Source organism: Bos javanicus, chromosome 1, assembly GCF_032452875.1.
Source record: "Bos javanicus breed banteng chromosome 1, ARS-OSU_banteng_1.0, whole genome shotgun sequence".
In the NCBI taxonomy this organism is placed as follows: Eukaryota; Metazoa; Chordata; class Mammalia; order Artiodactyla; family Bovidae; genus Bos; species Bos javanicus.
Window position 1 is genome coordinate 41,496,321 of NC_083868.1, and position 20,299 is coordinate 41,516,619.

The 20,299-nt window shown below is 34.9% G+C and overlaps 1 protein-coding gene across 15 annotated transcripts in view; it reads left to right on the forward strand.

The window, feature by feature from the left end:
- The window catches only part of EPHA6 (EPH receptor A6), a 1,025,466-nt gene that overhangs the window by 192,246 nt on the left and 812,921 nt on the right, over window positions 1–20,299 (forward strand). For all 15 annotated transcript variants that reach the window (XR_009740373.1, XM_061435761.1, XM_061435945.1 and 12 more), the window contains one exon: window positions 16,419–17,082. Coding sequence is in view for 14 of the 15 variants with exons in the window: in XM_061435761.1 (XP_061291745.1) it covers window positions 16,419–17,082 (664 nt within the window). In the remaining variant the exon portion in view is untranslated. The remainder of the gene's footprint in view (window positions 1–16,418; window positions 17,083–20,299) is intronic.

A 20,299-nucleotide genomic window follows, 5' to 3' on the forward strand; every position in this document is an offset into this window, starting at 1 on the left:
TCTTACTTAATTTTTTAAAATCCTACTTCCTACACATATTCTTCTTCTTTTACCATAAAAAATGATTCTATTGTGTTTGAAGAGAAAACCTTTATTTTATATATGGTTTTAGGCAATGTAAGTTATCTTGTAAATATATTATTTTGGTTTTCATAAACTATAGATCTCATTTGTATTCACAATATTTTTTATAAGCCCTATGTTTTAAAATCAGTATTTGTTGCTGGATATTCATTTACTCTTCCAGTACTAACTGCTGTGAGTGTAGTTTTTTGCAATTTGATTCTACTACAGTTTACTTATCTGTAGCGATTACCTCCAATTTCTAGTTATAATAAATTGTGCTATTATGAATGTACTCATACATTTCCAGTTATAGGCCTGCAGAATATTTCTCTAGGGTTTATATATTTGTGAGTGTGTGTATAAATGTACACGCCATAATATATATGCATACTTCATTTAAGTGCCTTAAGATTGCCCTTCTTAATAGCTCTAAGAGTCTACTCTCTCATCAATAATTTATAATGCTTCTTACTTACCTCTGTCTTGAAAGTACTTAAAAAGATAGAGTTTTTTCACTTTTGTCAGTCTTAATGAGTCTAAAATTTTATTCCAGTACTATTTCAGTTTCTTTAAGTTTAAATGAGTTTCTGAGTATTTTCAAATACTTGTTTGTGTTATCCTGTATCCTTAGCTATTTTTGCATTCAGGTTGCTGTTTTTTCATTATTGATTTATAAGATTTGTTTATGTAGTCTAGATATTTTTCCTTCATAGCTCTTTAAAAAAAAATATTTTCTTTATTTATCTACTGCCTCAAATCTTAGTTGCCTAATGCAGGGTCTTTTGTTGCTGTGCATGAACTCTCTAGTTGTGGTTCATGGGCTCAGTAGTTTGTGGGTAACAGTTGGATTTTACTAGAAACTGTTGGCATTTTTATCTTTTAAAAGTGGATATTTGATAGTTATTGTTGATATTTAATAGTTACTGTTTTGAAATATATATTTGACATGTATATTTTGCCTTCTGTCATGATATATTTTATACTTCCTATTTATGTACTTGTGTACAATTTTTCATCTTACTCCTCTTAAAATTTTTTTAATGTTTTCCATATTCTACTTTACTATATTTCTAATTTCTCAGATGTGTGTGTTCATTGATTTTTTATATTAACTTATAAACTTGCATTTTACTTAAATCGTTGCTCTAAAGTATGAACTATTTTTAGTATATGTTATGGAGAAGTTAATGTCAACCCCTCCAGTATTCTTGCCTGGGAAATCCCATGGACAGAGGAGCTTGGCGGACTGCAGTCCATGGGGTCTCAAGAGTTGGACATGACTTAGCAACTAAATACCACAAGCAGTACATGTTTGACTTTTTAAGTATATGTAAGCAATGATCCTGACTTTGAATGTAAGCTTTTAAACTTAGGGAGCCATATTTCTATAAGTCTGTGTATCCCTTAATTCCCTGTTCTTTTAATTTTTAGATACTTAAGAAATGTCCAATGTTTTGCTTATTGGATTCATGAATTGTAAACTTTCATAGAAAAATGTAATATAACTAACACACAGAGAAACATTTTTTCAATGTATTTTAATAGTATATTCATATGAAAAGTATTTCATACTATTTATTGATAACATTTTTTCTGTTCTTCTACCTCAAGAATATTGAGTTAACCAGAAGTATGCATGATATTTACCATGCATCTAATTATTTTTACCTATTACAAAACACCTAAGTATTGATTACCAAAGTACCCTAAGTCATTGGTCCCATATATTTTAGAACTGAAAGATTTATGTTCCCAACATGATGTTAATACTCCATGTGGTATAGCAAAAGATTTTTTTTATTACTATGCTGACAGCAATTTTAGTTTATTATTCTGTATGATATAATATGTAATATCCAGGGATAGTTTTTTCCTTGAATTTTGCAAGATGAATGGTTGGTAAGTGTTTTTATTTAGTTAGCTTCAAATATTATTTTTCTTTTTTTCTCTAATAAAAAATTAATGAAACTGTTTCTAAAGGTTGTTTGAAATAACAGGATAAGTTTATTAGACTGTCTGGCTTATTGCACATTGATGATTATGTCAGATCCTATTTGAAACCATGCAGTTCTTTTAAACAGTCTTACAGAAAGAATACATCCAAACCATACTCCAGGTAATCAGTAATTTGTGATATTAAAAGTGAGGTGTAGGGGAAAATTCCCATCTTAGCAGCATGAAATTTCCCTCTAAATACTACTAATTTAGTATTCTAAGACATTTTTCTAATAATTGGAAGTCAGTGCCACAGAGTTATTTGAAAGAAGAGAGCTCAACGTTTGTATCTCTCTCAATAATGTGTAATGTTTAGAATCCTGATATGAGAAACAGTAGTCTCCCATCAGTGGAAGCATTCAGAGTTTAATGAGAATTACAACCTTCTGTTACTCATTTCTATAGTTGGTAAATATTAAGAACCTACTGTGATCATGGTATGATATTCCCCTGGTACTAGGAATATAATAATGAACAAAACAAAGTCCCTACTCTCACAGAGATTGTATTCTACTTAAATGCATTTGGTTAAAATCTCTGTATGGACCAATAGGATCCCCTAGGTACTTGTGATAATGTTTCTTCTGTTTGCTTTGAAAACTCAGGTAGGTCACCTCCCTCCTTTAAGTCAATTTCCTCATCCATGAAACCAGGATAACATGTTTTATTATCTCTACCATATAAAAATGAAATTAAATATGATTTATGAGATTATTTTCACATGCTTTCTGTATTTGTGACATCCTATGGAAAGTAGCATGTAGTTCATGTATGTTGAACATAGAATAATTAAGATAAATATTTTCCATATCTTTATGTAGAAATACTTTTTATAGATGATTTTGGGGGCATTTTGTTTATTGGTTAAGTGAAAATCTTAACTTTGTGTACCATTTAAGAATTGTAGACTTTCAGAAGATGGATGCTCTTTAATAACTTCGGTGGACTACAGTCCATGGGGTCTCAAAGAGTTGGATACGACTTAGCAACTAAATGGAGAAGGCAATGGCACCCCACTCCAGTACTCTTGCCTGGAAAATCCCGTGGACGGAGGAGCCTAGTAGGCTACAGTCCATGGGGTCGCTAAGAGTCGGACACGACTGAGCGACTTCACTTTCACTTTTCACTTTCATGCATTGGAGAAGGAAATGGCGACTCACTCCAGTGTTCTTGCCTGGAGAATCCCAGGGATGGGGGAGCCTGGTAGGCTACCGTCTATGGGGTCACACAGAGTCGGACACGACTGAAGTGACTTAGCATAGCATAGCATAGCAACTAAATAACAACCTTTGTGAATATGTGACTTTTTATGGGGAGCATCATTCCCTGTTAATAGAAATTATCCTTGCTGTAACATTTTGGTCTTGTTAATAGGATGGATGCATCCAAAGTAATAAATTTATTTATAAAACTTAGTAGTTGTCTTCCAGATATGCCACTGAGTTCTTAGTTTTTTATTAAATATCTTTGTAGTGCTAATAAAAAAGTTTTATGTTTGCCCAAAGTGAAATAGAAATGTATCTGCACATGATGCATTTTGCCTCTTGTTTTATTCTTCGAAACTAGTTATCATTTAAATGCAGAGCCTTCACTTTTCTCCTGCAAAACAGATTTATGTTATTAACTACATGCCTCACAGCAGAATTCAGGGCACTAATTTTCTATGTTTATGTCAGAATATTGACTCAAAGTGAATATTTAAGTGGTTCGGAGGAAAATATCACATTAGAGTAAGAAGGGCCCTTTAACAAACTTTCCTTTGGTAGAGAATATTAGATACTTATGATTTAAAAATTAAGCCACTACAGGTTACATAATGAGATGCCTATGTACATTTAACCACTTTAGTTTATTAGAATTATGCAATGTAAGAGCTAGAATATTTGAAACAAATCAGGCATATGTCATATTACAAAGTGAAGACTTCTTTTCATTCTGACCGTTTCTATTTTTTATCATTCTTAGAATGATAAAAGACCTTAGAATGAAGTTAGAGACCTTTTACCCTCTCCCTTGCTCCCTTTCTCATTTAAATTTAATTTAATCTTGAGGAATAATTAGTTCTAGTCATATACTACTAAACCCTTGGTAACAAGTTATGCAAGGACTCAAGAATTACGGATTTATCATGATTTTGTTGTTTCTTTGTTTCATTTAAATCTGTCTTTAGATTATATTTTACTTTTGGAAAAATATCAGAAAATGATGGGCTGTTTCATTTTTTTATTAATCAATCATCTACCAATGTAATGCTAGCTAATTTTAAGTCATTTGGTCTTTTGGATTGTATATCTTTGAAATGAACTTTTGTAATATTTCCTTTCCTTTTTGTATTTCCCCTTTATGTATTTATCATAACCACATTTGAAGAAATAAGGTAAAAATATCTTTTTTACCACATATTTATTTCCTATATAGGTGATAGCTGGGATCTGTTACAAATGGAGACAGAGATAAATTTAAAAGTTGCTAATTTTAATATGAGAGTGCATGTGATTTTTAAAAAAGCAGAGAAAAGAGAGGAAACTGGTTCTACATGCATATAAAGAAGTCATTAATCATTTAGGAAGCACAGGTAAAGGTAAAAGCCTATATATATATTTAGCTATCTCTTCTGTTATTAGAATGCTTCCTTCCCTAGTCCCTGTGTGCTTAGATGCTCAGTCATGTCCGACTCTTTGCTACACCATGGACTGTAACCAGCCAGGGTCCTTTGTCTGTGTAGATTCTCCAGGCAAGAATACTGGAGTGAGTTGCCATTCCCTTCTCCAGGGGCTCTCCCAGCCCAGGGATCGAACCCAGGTCTCCCACATTGCAGGTGGATTCTTTACCATCTGTTCTACCAGAGAAGCCCTCAGTTGTTGTTGTTGTTTGTTTTTACTGATTTTTCTTTGTTTCTTTAAAATCGAACCGGTCTGGAGCTGTTTATTATTAAGGTATTAAGGAATCTAGAAATCACAGGAGAAAATCTGTGATTTTTTTCCACTCCCTTTCCTGTCTGTAGATTAATAGGTTAAGAATTTTAGTGTGAAGTTTATTGCTCTTTTCCTTTGTTAAAATTTTCTTGATCTATGCCCTTGAGAAAGTTATCACTTTTGTTATCACTGTTAAAAAAACAGTTATCACTGTTTTTTAAAAATAGTATTATTTTCCCAAAAGTTGTGTGCTGAGTAATATGCTGAGAAAGACTATCTCCTTTTATTTTCAATTTTTTAAGTTTTTTTTTTTTTTAATATTTATATTCCCTTTCAATTCTAAAGATTTTAGAGGGAAGAAGGTGTAAACTTGAGAGATTCACATTAGAATTTTAGATGTTTAAGTCAGTTTACCAACACAGTCTAATTATCTGAATATTCTTGCCTAGAAAGGCTATTTGATTACCTTATTTTGTTCCCTGAGGGAAAAAAAAAGCAATCTGATTCCACAGTGACTGCTGGTCACTTTAGGAATTAATTTCCTTGTTCTGACTTTCTATCAGAAAATCCAGCTTTTGGTCTAATTTATTTAGCTTGCTATAGAAACAAAAATTCACCCTGTGAAGATAGGGATGGGTTTTTAGAAAACCCTCAAGCATCAATAAAGGACTATTCAAAGCATTTTACATCACTTCTAACAAAGTTTCATTTTATTTTATTTTAAACATTTAATTTTCTTTTGGGATATAGTTGATTAACAATACTGTGATTGTTTCAGATGAACAGTGAAGGGACTCAGCCATATGCATACATGTATCCATTTTCCCCCAAACAGGCAAAGATTCATTTTAAATGGGACTGCCCATGAGATCTATCAGTGGAGAAATAGTCTTAGGTGATGTACAGGACTAAGCTACATGTACAGATTTCTAGCAACTTTAGCTATATATCAAGTGTTTTCCAGTGGGTTAAAGTCCTACCTCTATTTAAGACAAGCACATATATAACTTGCTCTCCAGTTTGAAATGTGTAAGTATACCTCGTAATTATAGAAGTTGATGAAATAATTAAACTTATCATTAGATCTTCTGTTAAGTTGGTCAATTCTGTCAGCAGTATGCTTTTACAAAAAAGGAACTAAATTCAAAATATTTTAACTCCTCCATTTTATATTGTTTATTTTAATTTTTCATATTTTCATATGACTTAAAATACCAATATATAAAACAATTCAGTATTATATACTATGGCAAAAACCTCAGTAAAACAAAACAACATATACATGTATTGAAAAAATACACTGTGGCATAATAAAATTTATAAGAATTTATTTGAAATAACTTCTTCTTGGATATGACATGAACCCCGCCACACCTCAGATTCATCCCCATGATCCCTAGCTTAGGAGGTGACTTGAACGAACTGTCTTTTAACTGAAACCACTCACCTCGTATCAGGAATTAATGAAGCTTCAGTTCTTTTGTTTCCTCCCAGAAAGAATTCAGAGTGAAGCAAAATAACAAACAGAGAGTGAGTTTATTAGCATAGGAAGCTTGTGAGAGATACAAGTGGGCAGCAAGGGAGCATAGCCCCAAGAGAAAAGAGAGTTCCATCTTCATAATCAAAAGAAAAGTAAGGAGGGAAGAAGACTACCTTCTTCATCATCCTTATATAGATGCCAAGGCTTACATCATAGTTCTACCTTTGACCCTATATGGTTTAGCTGAGACTGCCAAGCCCCTATTTAAATCATATGTATATTAAGGGTAACATGAGAACATATACTAAAAAATAGTAATTCATCTCAGATTTTGGTGCAGTGTCTCCTTTTACCTAGTTTCTTTCTGCTTTCACCTATATTCCTGTCTTGGCTACATGCAGAAGTGCTCCTCTTCAAGGACCGTTAACTCCTTGACCTCATGTAACAAAATTCAGACCCCATATCTATTGTCTTGTGTTTTAACTATCAAGACTTGTGACTTGAGTGTGCACCTGGTCTTCCATTGAGTAGCTTACTGGATTCTTTTCTTGCATTGTCTTTAGCTTACAGTGGTTTCCCAAACTCCCTTAATGCTAAATTATTCTACTCTATTCCTATCACTAATTTCAGTTTGAATCAGACAACATCAAATGAAAAATGTTTAGGCTTACTCTGCCAACAGCAGCTATGTATAGCAGACATAGAAGCAAAGCAAGGGAATCATTTGATTGGCTATAGCTTTAGTGAATACCTTATTTGGGAGAGGCTGGTTGGCTCTTTGTGATTGGTTGGTCTTAGTTTTTGATTTTATTTTCTTGGTGCATTTATATGAATTTACTATAGCTTGGGCTTCCCTGGTGGCTCGGATTGTAAAGACCCTGCCTGCAATGCAGGAGACCTGGGTTTGATCCCTGGGTTGGGAAGATTCCCTGGAGAAGGAAATGGCAACCCTCTCCCGTATTCTTGCCTGGAGAATCCCATGGACAGAGGAGCCTGGTGGGCTACAGTCCACGGGGTCAAAAAGAATCAGATACAACTGAGCAACTAACATTTTCACTTTCTTTCACTATAGCTTAGGTTTGGGTTTGCTCAGATAGACTGTCAAAGCATGAGCTACTTCAGTCTAATAGCTTCCTTGTTTAATTATCTTAATACATGCTTCCAGGGGTAGAATATCTTACGAACTGTATCTGCTTTTGTGGCTGGATACAGAGTACTTCTGTTTAATAGTCATTGTATAAATCTGTTTCTTTGGATCAAGGAGAGGATTACATGTGATGAATAGAAAAACTTTGTAACTTGTAATGTCTTACTCAACAACAACTTTTAATTAAGCAAGAATCAGTTGTCTTCCAAAGGGTTGCCAGGAAGAATATGTCATAAACCATATAGCTGTTTGTTCTAGGAATGTACATGCTGGATAATGGTATGGTAAAGTCAGTGTGGTATAGGAGGAAACAAGAATTATACTTGGAAAGAAGTTGATTATACTCACAGGTTCTTGGAAGGAGGTTGTCAATGCCACAGAGGGCCACAAGGGAAGGAATGGGTCTTGGTCAAGTGACAGAAGACAGGCATGATGGGAAAACCTGAGCCAGAGCCTTTATCAGAGTTTCTGTGGGAAATGCAAGGTGGAACAGAGTAAACAATTAAGAACTGGCTAGTTTCCTACAGGCTTTGGGCTAGAGAGTGGTCTCTAGTGGCCTGGTACCTGATCCTGGGATGATTTAAGATAGAAGAAATACTGGCTTGGTGTGTGAGGGTTAGATAAGAAGGTAGTTGGGCCTATAGACTCAAGTTTGGTTGGTTTGCATATGGAAGATATGCTCTAGGCCCAGAGCTTTTTGCTGTCTCTAAGAACTGGCTAGCCGTGGGAGAGGCCAATAAGATACCAGCAAAACATCATGAAAGGCAGAAAATAAAGTTAGAGGACCTGGTTCCAGTCATTGGCCCATGCAATTCCTACGTATTGAATTCTGTATCAGTAACATGAACATGAAAGTATCAGTCTTAGTTTATCGGATTGATGAGGACCAAATATGTTAACATTTGTGGGAAAGCTTTGACAGTATAAATTCAGGATATAAATAGTTTCCCTCAGGAATCCAAGGTGCCCTTGAAGTTTATTAAAGAATGAACACTTTGGTCTACAACTGATTCATGTTTAACCAAAACCTGTACTCCAAAATGTTTCACAGCTGGAGAATAAATACATGTATGTTTGTTTTTGTTTTAAATAGGGGCAAAAACTTTTACCCACTAAATATAAGTAGTATAGGACTGTGTTGCCAAAAATTATATTCATACAGGTTAGTGTTAAACATTATTTTTTTATATACTCTTCTCCCTCTGCTTTATTGAATCTTGTAATTCTTTAAGGCTAAAGTCCAGTCTCTGTCTTGACCAAACCTGCCAAGCCACCCCTGTTCACAGGTGTTGCTGTCCTTTCGACACGTATTCTATTTACTATATATATGGTTTATTTCTTATATTCAGTTCTGTGCTATCAATTATGCTTTCATAATTTGTTACCTTAAAATATTATAAGTCCAGTAAGAGCAAGCAGTTCTTGTATCTAATTTCTTCATTCATATTATGGAATTTAATATATACTACAAACTGACACCAAGATGGCAGAGTAGAAGGAAGTGTGCTTATCTTCTCCTATGAGAACTCCAAAATGATAACTCACTGCTGAACAGCCACCAACAGGAGAATGTTGGATCCCCAAAAAAGATACCCCACATCCAAGGGCAAAGGAGAAGCTCCAGCAAAATGGTAGGAGGGGCGAAGTCACATTTAGAATCAAACCCTATACCCAATAGAGATGCTCAGAGGGCTCAAACAAACCTAGTGCACCAGGACCCAGAGACCCCACAGAGACTGAGCCAAAACTGTGTTCTTCAGGGGCAGGGGCTCTGGGTACAGTAGACCCAGGTATGGCATAAGCCCTCTTGGAGGATGTCACCATCAACCCTACCATAGAGCCGCCAGAACTTACCAGGACTGGGAAACAGATTCTTGGAGGGAATCCTGTGTGCACCAGGACCCAAGAGAAAGGAGCAGTGACCCCACAAGTGACTGACCTGGACTTGCCCGCGAGTGTCTAGGAGTCTTTGGCAGAGGCATGGATTGGTGGTGGCCTGCTGCAGGGTTGGGTTCACTGAGTGCAGCAGTGCTTGCATGGCACCTTTTGAAGGAGGTCACTGTTATCTTCATTACCTCCACCATAGTTTGGCCTCAGGTCAAACAACAGGGAGGAACACAGCCCTGCCCATCAACAGAAAATTGGATTAAAGATTTACTGAGCATGGTCCTACCCATCAGACCAAGACCCAGTTTCTCCCTCAGTCAGTCTCCCATCAGGAAGCTTCCATTAGCCTCTTATCCTTCTCCAGCAGAGGGCAGGCAAACTGAAAACCACAGTCACAGAAAACTAACATTTGATCACAGCCTTGTCTAACTCAATGAAACTATGAGCCATGTCATCTAGGGCCACCCAAGATGGATGGGTCATGGTGGAAAGTTCTGACAAAACGTGGTCCACTGGAGAAGGGAATGGCAAACCATTTCGGTATTCTTGCCTTGAGAAACCCAAGAACAGCACAAAAAGGCAAAAAGATAGGACACTGAAAGATGAACTTCCCAGGTTTGTATGCTACTGGAGATCAGTGGAGAAATAAATCCAGAAAGAATTAAGAGACAGCGCCAAAGCAAAAACAACATCCAATTGTGAATATGACTGGTGATGGAAGTAAAGTCCAATGCCGTAAAGAGTAATATTGCATAGGAACCTGGAATGTTAGGTCCATGAATCAAGGCAAGTTGGAAGTGGTCAGACAGGAGATGGCAAGAGTAAACATCAACATTTTAGGAATCAGCAAACTAAAATTGAATGGAATGGGTGAATTTAACTCAGATGAAAATTGTATCTATTACTGTGGGCAACAATCCCTTGGAAGAAATGGAGTAGCCATCATAGTCAACAAAAGAGTCCGAAATGCAATACTTGGATGCAATCTCAAAAACGATAGAATGATCTCTGTTTGTTTCCAAGGCAAGCCATTCAATATCACAGTAGTCCAAGTCTATGCCACAACCAGTAATGCTGAAGAAGCTGAAGTTGAACGGTTCTATGAAGATGTACAAGACCTTCTAGAAATAAAACCCCCAAAAGAATTCCTTTTAATTATAGGGGACTGGAATGCAAAAGTAAGAAGTCAAGAGATACCTGGAGTAACAGACAAATTTGGCTTGGAGTACAAAATGAAGCAGGTCAAACGCAATGCCAAAGAATGCTCAAACTACCACACAATTGCACTCATCTCATACACTAGCAAAGTAATGCTCAGAATTATCCAATCCAGGTCACAACAGCACGTGAACCATGAACTTCCAGAAGTTCAAGCTTGAATTAGAAAAAGCAGAGGAACCAGACATCAACTTGCCAATATCTGCTAGATCATCAAAAAAGCAAGAGAGTTCCAGAAAAACATCTATTTCTGTTTTATTGACTATGCCAAAGCCTTTGACTGTGTGGATCACAAAAAAAAAAAAAAAAAAAAACTGTGGAAAATTCTTCAAGAGATTGGAATACCAGACCACCTTACTTGCCTCCTTAGAAATCTGTATGGAGGTCAAGAAGCAACAGTTAGAACTGGACATGGAACAATAGGCTGGTTCCAAATTGGAAGAGGAGTACGTCAAGGCTGTCTATTATCGCCCCGCTTATTTAACTTATATGCAGAGTACATCATGCGACGTGCTGGGCTGGCTGAAGCACAACCTGGAATAAAGATTTCTGGGAGAAATATCAATAACCCAAGAGCCACTTGATGAAAATGAAAGAGGAGAGTGAAAAATTTGACTTAAAGCTCAACATTCAGAAAACTAAGATCATGGCATCCTGTCCCATCACTTCTTGGCAAATAGATGGGGAAACAATGGAAACAGTGATAGACTTTATTTGGCGGGGCTCGGGGAGGGGTGGGGGGGCTCCAAAATCACTGTAGATTATGACTGCAGCCATGAAATTAAAAGACGCTTGCTCCTTGGAAGAAAAGCTATAACAAACTTAGACAGCATATTAAAAAGCAGAAACATTACTTTGCTGACAAAGGTCCACCTAGTCAAAGCTATAGTTTTTCCAGTAGTCATGTATGGATGTGAGAGTTGGACTGTAATGAAAGCTGAGCATTGAATAACTGATGCTTTTGAACTGTGGTGTTGGAGAAGACTCTGGAGAGTCCCTTGGACTGCAAAGAGATCCAACCTGTCCATCCTAAAGTAAACCAGTTCTGAATATTCATTGGAAGGACTGATGCTGAAGCTGAAACTACAGTACTTTGGCCACCTGATGTGAAGAACTGACTCTTTTGAAAAGACCCTGATGCTGGGAAAGATTGAAGGCAGGAGGATAAGGGGATGACAGAGGATGAGATCGTTGGATGGCATCACCGACTCAGTGGACATGAGTTTGGGTAAGCTCTGGGAGTTGGTGATGAACAGGGAGGCCTGGCATGCTGCAGTCTATGGGGTTACAAATAGTTGGACATGACTGAGTGACTGAACTGAACTGAATTTATTAACATAAGATCTGTAGGATACGTGGAGAACTTTATGTGGCAGAATGGCGTTGAGGCACATGTTTACATTAACTACCCAGTAATGAACAGAACATAAAAGTTTTTATAATATATTTAACTCTTTTATATTAAAGAGTAATTACAGTGCATTTTACTCCAAATTGGGATTTTTTTTTAACCTTTTTATTAATTGAAGTAGAGTTAATTTACAGTTTTGTATAACTCAGATATGTACTTGCATGAAGCCCTTCATGATATGGGATTTACCTAGAGTTAGGTAAGGTAATAGAAATGGGGTTGACTAAGCCTAGAATTTGGCTCTGGATGGACTTCCACATGCTAGCCTGAAATTCTGAGAAGTCTAAATATTTTAAATTTAAACCTAACTTTCCAGTATCTTTCTAAAGTAGGCAAATCAAGCATGCTTACAGTTTGATCTTATCTGAAGAGTGAATTATCGTTTAAATGTATTTAGATATTTGGTATGTGAGCCCTCATACCACCATTCTTTCCTTGGTTCTTACATTTTTAGAGGCCCTATTTATTTTAATACTTGGAAATTATAACTGACAGTTATATAACTAAATAGAAACATCACTTTTTGTAATACAGTATTTCCAAAGGATACATCGTGATTTAAATATGATACCATTTATATATATACCAATGATAATATATTTTTTGAATTTTTTAGCACTTTAGATCTTATACCAGTCTTGAGTTTATTCATGTTCTTATTTTGATCATATTCAAATTTAAAAGTATAATTTAAATCACTTTCAATATTCTTGTATAAGAAGAAATTTAGCAGTTGATCTGTTTTGGCTGTTTTGATAACTGAATCTCATTCTAATCTGTTTTTCTTCCCTTTTAATTGAAGTTTTTACTTTAATTAAAGAGAAAATGCACTGTTGTTCCTCAGACATCATACATTTATCATAGAAAATTATGTCCCATTTTGTTAAGCATCGTTGTGCAGTGCTTTGAACAGAATCACATTTCTCATTGTTCACATGTATTTTGCTATTTCCTTATCTCTTGGTTCAGATTAGTTCTGATTCAGTGTATGGATGTCATATGCTTCTCATTCCTGAGCTTTCTTTCCATCTAAACGTTTTTTCCAAACCCAACATATTTTAAAATAAAGTTATGTGATAATTTCAGAATTTTTTCTTTTTATGATCCTTTGGACTGTACCCCACCAGGCTCCTCTGTCTATGGGGTTGTCCAGGCATGAATACTGGAGTGGGTTGCCCTGCCCTCTTCCAGGGAATCTTCCTGACCTAGAGAGCACATCCTCATCTCTTACATCTCCTGCATTGGTAGGCAGGTTCTTTACCACTGACACCTCCTGAGAAGCCCAATGATTTCAGAATTTTTTGGTTACAGATATGGTTTTTCACATTTTAGTTAGTCTCCTATTTTAGGAGAATTGATTGAGAACATGGTTAATACTTTTTATTAATAGTAAGGGGTATAGTCTGAAGTTGTTAAAATGTAGTTATTTAAACAGTAATTATTGACTGTAGATCTCTATACTTCTAGAGTGCAGGATGGAGTGTGTGTGCTTTGTGCTCAGTCATTTCTGACTCTTTGCAACCCCATGGACTGGAATTCTCCATGAAAGAATACTGGTGCAGGTTGCCATTTCCTACTCCAGGGGATCTTCCCCACTCAGGGATTGAACCTGTGTCTCCTGTGCCTCCTGCATTGGCAGGAGAATTCTTTACCACTGTGCCAAATTACATACATCCCCTATGAAACAAAATCAATTTTGATTAGAGATTTATCTAAAATAAGAATGATCACTGAATAAATACTTTAGAAGCTCCTCAGTGGGTAAAATGCATAGAATTTCAAACACTTATTTTGATAGTTTTTCCTCAGGTTTTATTATTTGTATCTTGTCTTACTATTTATATTCTTAATGGTTAGCTTACCATATTGAATGAGCTTTAATAGTGCTGCTTTGCCTTTAAATTTAAGTGTAAGAGTCATATAACACCTATAATATGCTAGGATGAAAGACACTTAGATAATTTCATGTGCCTCTTTGAGATATTGGATCACCATTGATAAGCCATGGGTGTATTTTGCAAAAATTATAGCCATGCTTCTAAAGGAACTCATTGTTTCTGGAAAATACCTTCTGAATTTCAAGCAAGCAAAATTACAAATGAAATTTTAGATACATAATTGTTTTTAATTTCACTGAGTTGATAAAATGCATTGTTTATTTGTGGAATTTTAAAGTAGAAAGTATATGATGTAACAATCCAGTAGACTGAGAAAAGTGGCTATTCTGTTAGAAACTATACTAATTAAAATTCCACCAGTCTTGGTTAGATAACTCTCTGCTGCTGCTGCTGCTGCTAAGTCACTTCAGTTGTGTCCGACTCCGTGTGACCCCATGGACGGCAGCAGCTGCAAACTAGATGAGTTAAACAATCTTATTATAAAGAACTGAAGTATGGTATCTAGAATAGAATACTTATTCACTATAGAAAACAGCTCATCATTTCCATTGTACCTTAATAAAAATGAGAAATTATGATGACTGATATATTTTCCCAAAGAGAACGTAAGGTTACCAAAATGTGTTTTTGTTTATTGAAATTTGTTGTAAGTTCATTAAACAAACAAAATATACTTACAATCTAAATTGTAATATAAAAGTATGTGATATTAGATTTATAAATAATTACAATGCCAATTAATTTCAATGTGCTCAAATATTTTTACTGAAACAAAAAAAAAAGGATAAATAAGATTTTTCTATTCATATAAGTGGCAGAATTCTTGTATGTAAACATAGAAGTGAAGATAATTCAGTGATCTAGCTCAGAGGAAAAACCAAGGTGTTTCCAATTCTTACAAAGGCTTTTTTGCACCATGTTTGCCTCTCTAAGTGCCATTCAAACTGTTCCTAAAACATATCTATACACTCCTACCTCAGGGGTTGGTACTTACTGTTTCCTCCTCACTATCTCACCTCTAAGATGTTACTTAAATGTCAGAACCTCAGGAAGGCCTTCTCTGGCCACACTGTAATTGCAAGCCTCTTCCCCCCATCTCTCTTGTCTTATTTTTTTCCATTGTACTTTCTACCATATTGTTCAGTTGAGTAATTTACAATTTTTATTGCCTCTTCTCACTCTAAGTAAGATCCTTGAAGGCAGGGAGCTTTTGTTCAGCTTGTTCACTACTGCAGTCCTAGTATTCAGAATAATACTTAAGTATTTCTTGAATAAATCTAAGTCTTATCTATGTATGCTGCTGCTGCTAAATCACTTCAGACATGTCCAACTCTTTGCGACTCTTTGGACTATAGCCCATGAGGCTCCTCTGTCCATGGGATTCTCCAGGCAACGATACTGGAGTGGGTTGCCATTTCCTTCTCCAGGGGATCTTCCCGACCCAAGGATTGAACCCATGTCTCTTTTGTCTCCTGCATTGACATTTGAGTTCTTTATCACTAGCACCACCTGGGAAGTCTATGTACACATTTTCTATCAAAATAGACATGTATATATTTAATTGAATACTGAAAAATCTACTTCAATTTGTGGCAAATTGGATATGAAGACAAATGGTTAACTGGAGTGCATTGGTCTAGTTATTTGATCACATAGTAGATGCTATTTTAGGTTGGTTATAGAGTACTAGTGGAGAAGGAAATGGTTACCAACTTCAGTATTTTTGTCTGAAGAATCCCAAGTACAGAGGAGCCTGGTGGGCTACAGTCCAGGCGGTCACAAAGAGTAGGATATGAGTGAGCAACTGAGCATAGAGTACTAGAAACCATTTAAAGTTCTTTACATATATTAATTAATTTGTACTTCACAACAAACCTATGAAACAGGTACTATATGATAAGCTTCATTTTATAGTTGAGGAGAAAAGTGAAAATGAAAATGTTAGTCACTAACTCAATTATGCCTGACTCTTTGTGACCCCATGAACTATAGCCCGCCATGCCCCTCTGTCCATGGAAATTCTCCAGTCAAGAATACTAGAGTGGGTGGCCTTTCCCTTCTTCAAGGGATCTTTCCAACCCAGGATTCAAACTAGGGTCTCCTGCATTACAGGCAGGTTCTTTACCAACTGAGCCACCAAGGAAGTTAGAGGATTAAAAAAAGTGTCCCTTGATGTTGCAACTAACATGTAAGAAGGTAAGATTCATACCAGGACAGCTGGTATGTTCAGAACCCATTCTGAAATGAAAGGCTCTTTGTTAAAATCCTGTACCACTGTTGCTTTGCTTCACTTGTGTCCTTTTTATTCTTTTTTCTTTCAGTAAAACAGAAAATTTTGGAGGTAATCATAGAAGTTCAACCACTGTGGTTTTATAATGATTTTTTTTTTTCTTTTTTGCAGTGGGATGCCATCACTGAAATGGATGAACACAACAGGCCCATTCACACCTACCAGGTATGCAATGTGATGGAGCCAAACCAAAACAACTGGCTTCGTACAAACTGGATCTCTCGTGATGCAGCTCAGAAAATTTATGTGGAAATGAAGTTCACACTGAGGGATTGTAACAGCATCCCATGGGTCTTGGGGACTTGCAAAGAAACGTTTAATCTATATTATGTGGAATCAGATGAGTCCCATGGAATTAAATTCAAGCCAAGCCAGTATACAAAGATTGACACAATTGCTGCTGATGAAAGTTTTACCCAGATGGACTTGGGTGATCGCATCCTCAAACTCAACACTGAGATTCGTGAGCTGGGGCCTATAGAAAGGAAAGGATTTTATCTGGCTTTTCAAGACATCGGGGCATGCATTGCCCTAGTTTCCGTCCGTGTTTTCTACAAAAAATGCCCCTTTACTGTTCGTAACTTGGCCATGTTTCCAGACACTATCCCAAGGGTTGATTCTTCCTCCTTGGTTGAAGTAAGGGGCTCCTGTGTGAAGAGTGCAGAAGAGCGTGACACTCCTAAGCTCTATTGTGGAGCTGATGGAGATTGGCTGGTTCCTCTTGGAAGATGTATTTGCAGTACAGGATATGAAGAAATTGAAGGTTCTTGCCACGGTAAGAAAAACACATTTAAATAATTATTCATGCATTCAAATGATGGCTTTTTTCAACATAAATATATTTATTTTCAGTTAATACATTTTTGATTATTATTCCTGGAAGAACTAATTGTGCAAGAAATGAACTCATATTAACTGTAAGATAATTTCTGATTTTTTTCCCCCACCTAGGAATAGTGTATGAAAATGTTGAATAAATTATATACCATGACAAATGTTCTTCCATTCTGCCTTCAGTAGAGTAGTTTCTGTATGAATTGCTGTATTCACTTGATTTTTATAAAGGAAAACAACATCAATAGCAGCAACAAAAAGCAAAAGGAATTCAAAGCAGGCATTTGCTTAACTTTCATGTTTTGGTGATTCATAGAGAATATGATAGTTTGAAAAAAATTCTTTCATGTTGAGTTGTAATAATTGTAGTACCCAGATAAGCTGAAATTATATTTAAATAAACGAGGAATTCATATGTATGCATTTGAATAATTATATGTTTTACAACATAGAGATAGTTTATAGGAATGGTATATGTTTTGTGATTGAGTACTTAGTGTATCAGAGCTTAATTTATCCTTTGCTACTATTAAATATAACTTACTACCGTATAACACATTATTTTTTGTTTGTTTGTTTAGATAGCAGTATTTGTGCAAAATCTAATTGTTAGGAAGTATTAAAACACTGAAATGCTGATTAAATTTAAAACCATACCTTTCATGTTTTCTGATAATGACATATTTGTAATTTTAAACATGGAAAGTTTTTTGTGTGAATCATTTTATGAAGGCTTATTAATTTAATAAATATATATATACTTAAAATTTTGTGCATAATACCTGATAAAGATAAATCATATCCATTATGTTTGGATATAGGACTCATAATCAAAACACAAATAAAGAAATGAAAGTAATGTTTGGTAAATAATAGCATAGAAGATATTTTTGCTCTCAATGGTAAATTATTTAAGATTTTGTTTTGTTTTGTTTTCTGTAGCATCAATCATATTGAATTTTCTGACTTTTTGGTGATGTTGTGTTCCTACCCATTAAAAAGGATGAAAATAAATAAGAAAAACATTTGTTTCTATATAGGGCCATATGTGAATTTTTTTTTTGAACTTTACTGAGATTTATTAGTTTGTTAAAATGTTTTCCCCAAAGTCTTTCCTTTTGTAGCATATGATTTAAAAAACATAAATCTTTTTTTTAATAATTCACCATTTGAAGTAAATGGGAATTAAGCGGAGTTTGAAGCAATTTGAATTTACTTCACAATGCAGTTTCCACTGGGATGATGCAGAGGGATGGTATGGGGAGGGACGTGGGAGGGGGGTTCAGGATGGGAACATATGTGAAATTTTTAATGTTTTATCTATTTATAAAACACTTGAATTCTTGAATGCTAAAAAGTTCACTAAAGCCATCAATAATGACTCTGTTAGGTCATTTGAAAATACTGTTTTTATGAAAAGCCTGTAGTGTATTTTTATAAAGTATAAGCCAACTTTTCTTTACTATCTAAACATTAAAATATATTTCATTGAAGCTTATATATAATTAATTCAATTTTTTTCATATATAGCAAGGATTTAGAATGAAACAAAAATTAGTTGGAAATGAATCTTTTAAGAGGCATTGTAAAAAAAATTTACATTGGAAAATGCATTAAAGAAAAATTCACATATATGGATCATTTTTTAATGAGATTAAGAAGGCAATAATAGCCAAGGATAAAACATATTGCATATACTAAACATGTAAGGTTATCGTACTTTGTCTTAGGTAGAAGCTGAGTATTGGTAAAAATAATAAAGTTTTAAATTATTTAAAGAATAGCTATCTATGGATTTAAATGATTATTATTAAGTATACTTTATGGTGTTGATCACAGAATTAAAAGTAGTGACAGTTATTGATGACTAGATGTTTTTTGCTTAATATGTTTGCTCTATGAAATTTCAATCTTACTTGCATGCTTTAAAATTCCTTCACTTTTGAGCAAAGATGATTTTGGATGAGTGATAATTATCGGCTTATCTAGAGTTACTGCTTGACTCATTCATTTTTATGGCTTATAATCTTTATTGTAATTTATTTGATTGCAGAAATGAGTGGGTAAAGTACAAATGCTCATCATCTTCTGTAACAATGGAATAAATTGGAATATTATGCTTGGATTCTAAGTCTGTTGCTTACTAACTTCCTTGTTCATAAATAAATTAGTGGTTATAATAAATGATAAAGTATATGAAAAACTATTATATGAAAACACACGTACCTGGTTTCAATTGAATACAATGAATTGCTATTTACAAATACAAAGTTGATGTTGGGACCTCATTTTTAGAGAAGGTATATTATAATACCAAGTTTCCATTTTAAAGTATTTGTTTGTGTTCTTGGTGCTTCATATTGCCCCTTTCTAGCCTCTGATAATAATTTTTTATTGATTCCATTGCTTTCTACAAACAACTTATCTCATAGCCAAATCTCAGAATTATCTATAACCTGAATGAATAAAGTTCAACTCTCGATGGTAAATTATTTAAGGTTTTTTTTTTTAGAATATACATGAATATTGGAATATACACAAATAAAGTACAGCTCAGATAATAATGTGACCATATGCTTTTGTATATATAATGGGAATTGAAAGAACAATATTTCTATATCATTTTCTTTTGTCCTGGCTTATTCTGTTAGAACATTATCTTAGTTATTAACATTTTTGAATATCTGATGATCTGTTAATAATTTTGATTTGTAGTAGATATAAATATAGAGTTATATGTTTCAATGATCTATTGCTATTGAGGTAAAATAAACCAAAACTTAATAACTTAAAGCCACAGTGATTTATGATTTCTCAGGTCTCATATGTGGGTAATTCTTTTGTTTATTGTAAACAGAGATAACTCATGTAGCTGAATTCAGCTAGGAGTGTGACAGGGATTAGAATGTCTAAAATAATCCCTTATATTCCAGGGCCTCTCTCTGTATGGCCTCATGCCATTAAAGAATTTGACTCAAAAATTTTTAGAGTATAGTGGTTGGCTGAAGAGGGAGTTTTTCACATGACTAGGTATAAAGTGAGTTTACAAGGGGACTGCAAAAGGGCTGAATACCTGGAAGTATGTATATAGGAAGCTGCAAGTGTAAGAGTATACCACAGTCTTCTCTTTTAATTCTCCTGACTAATGCCCCTCTTTC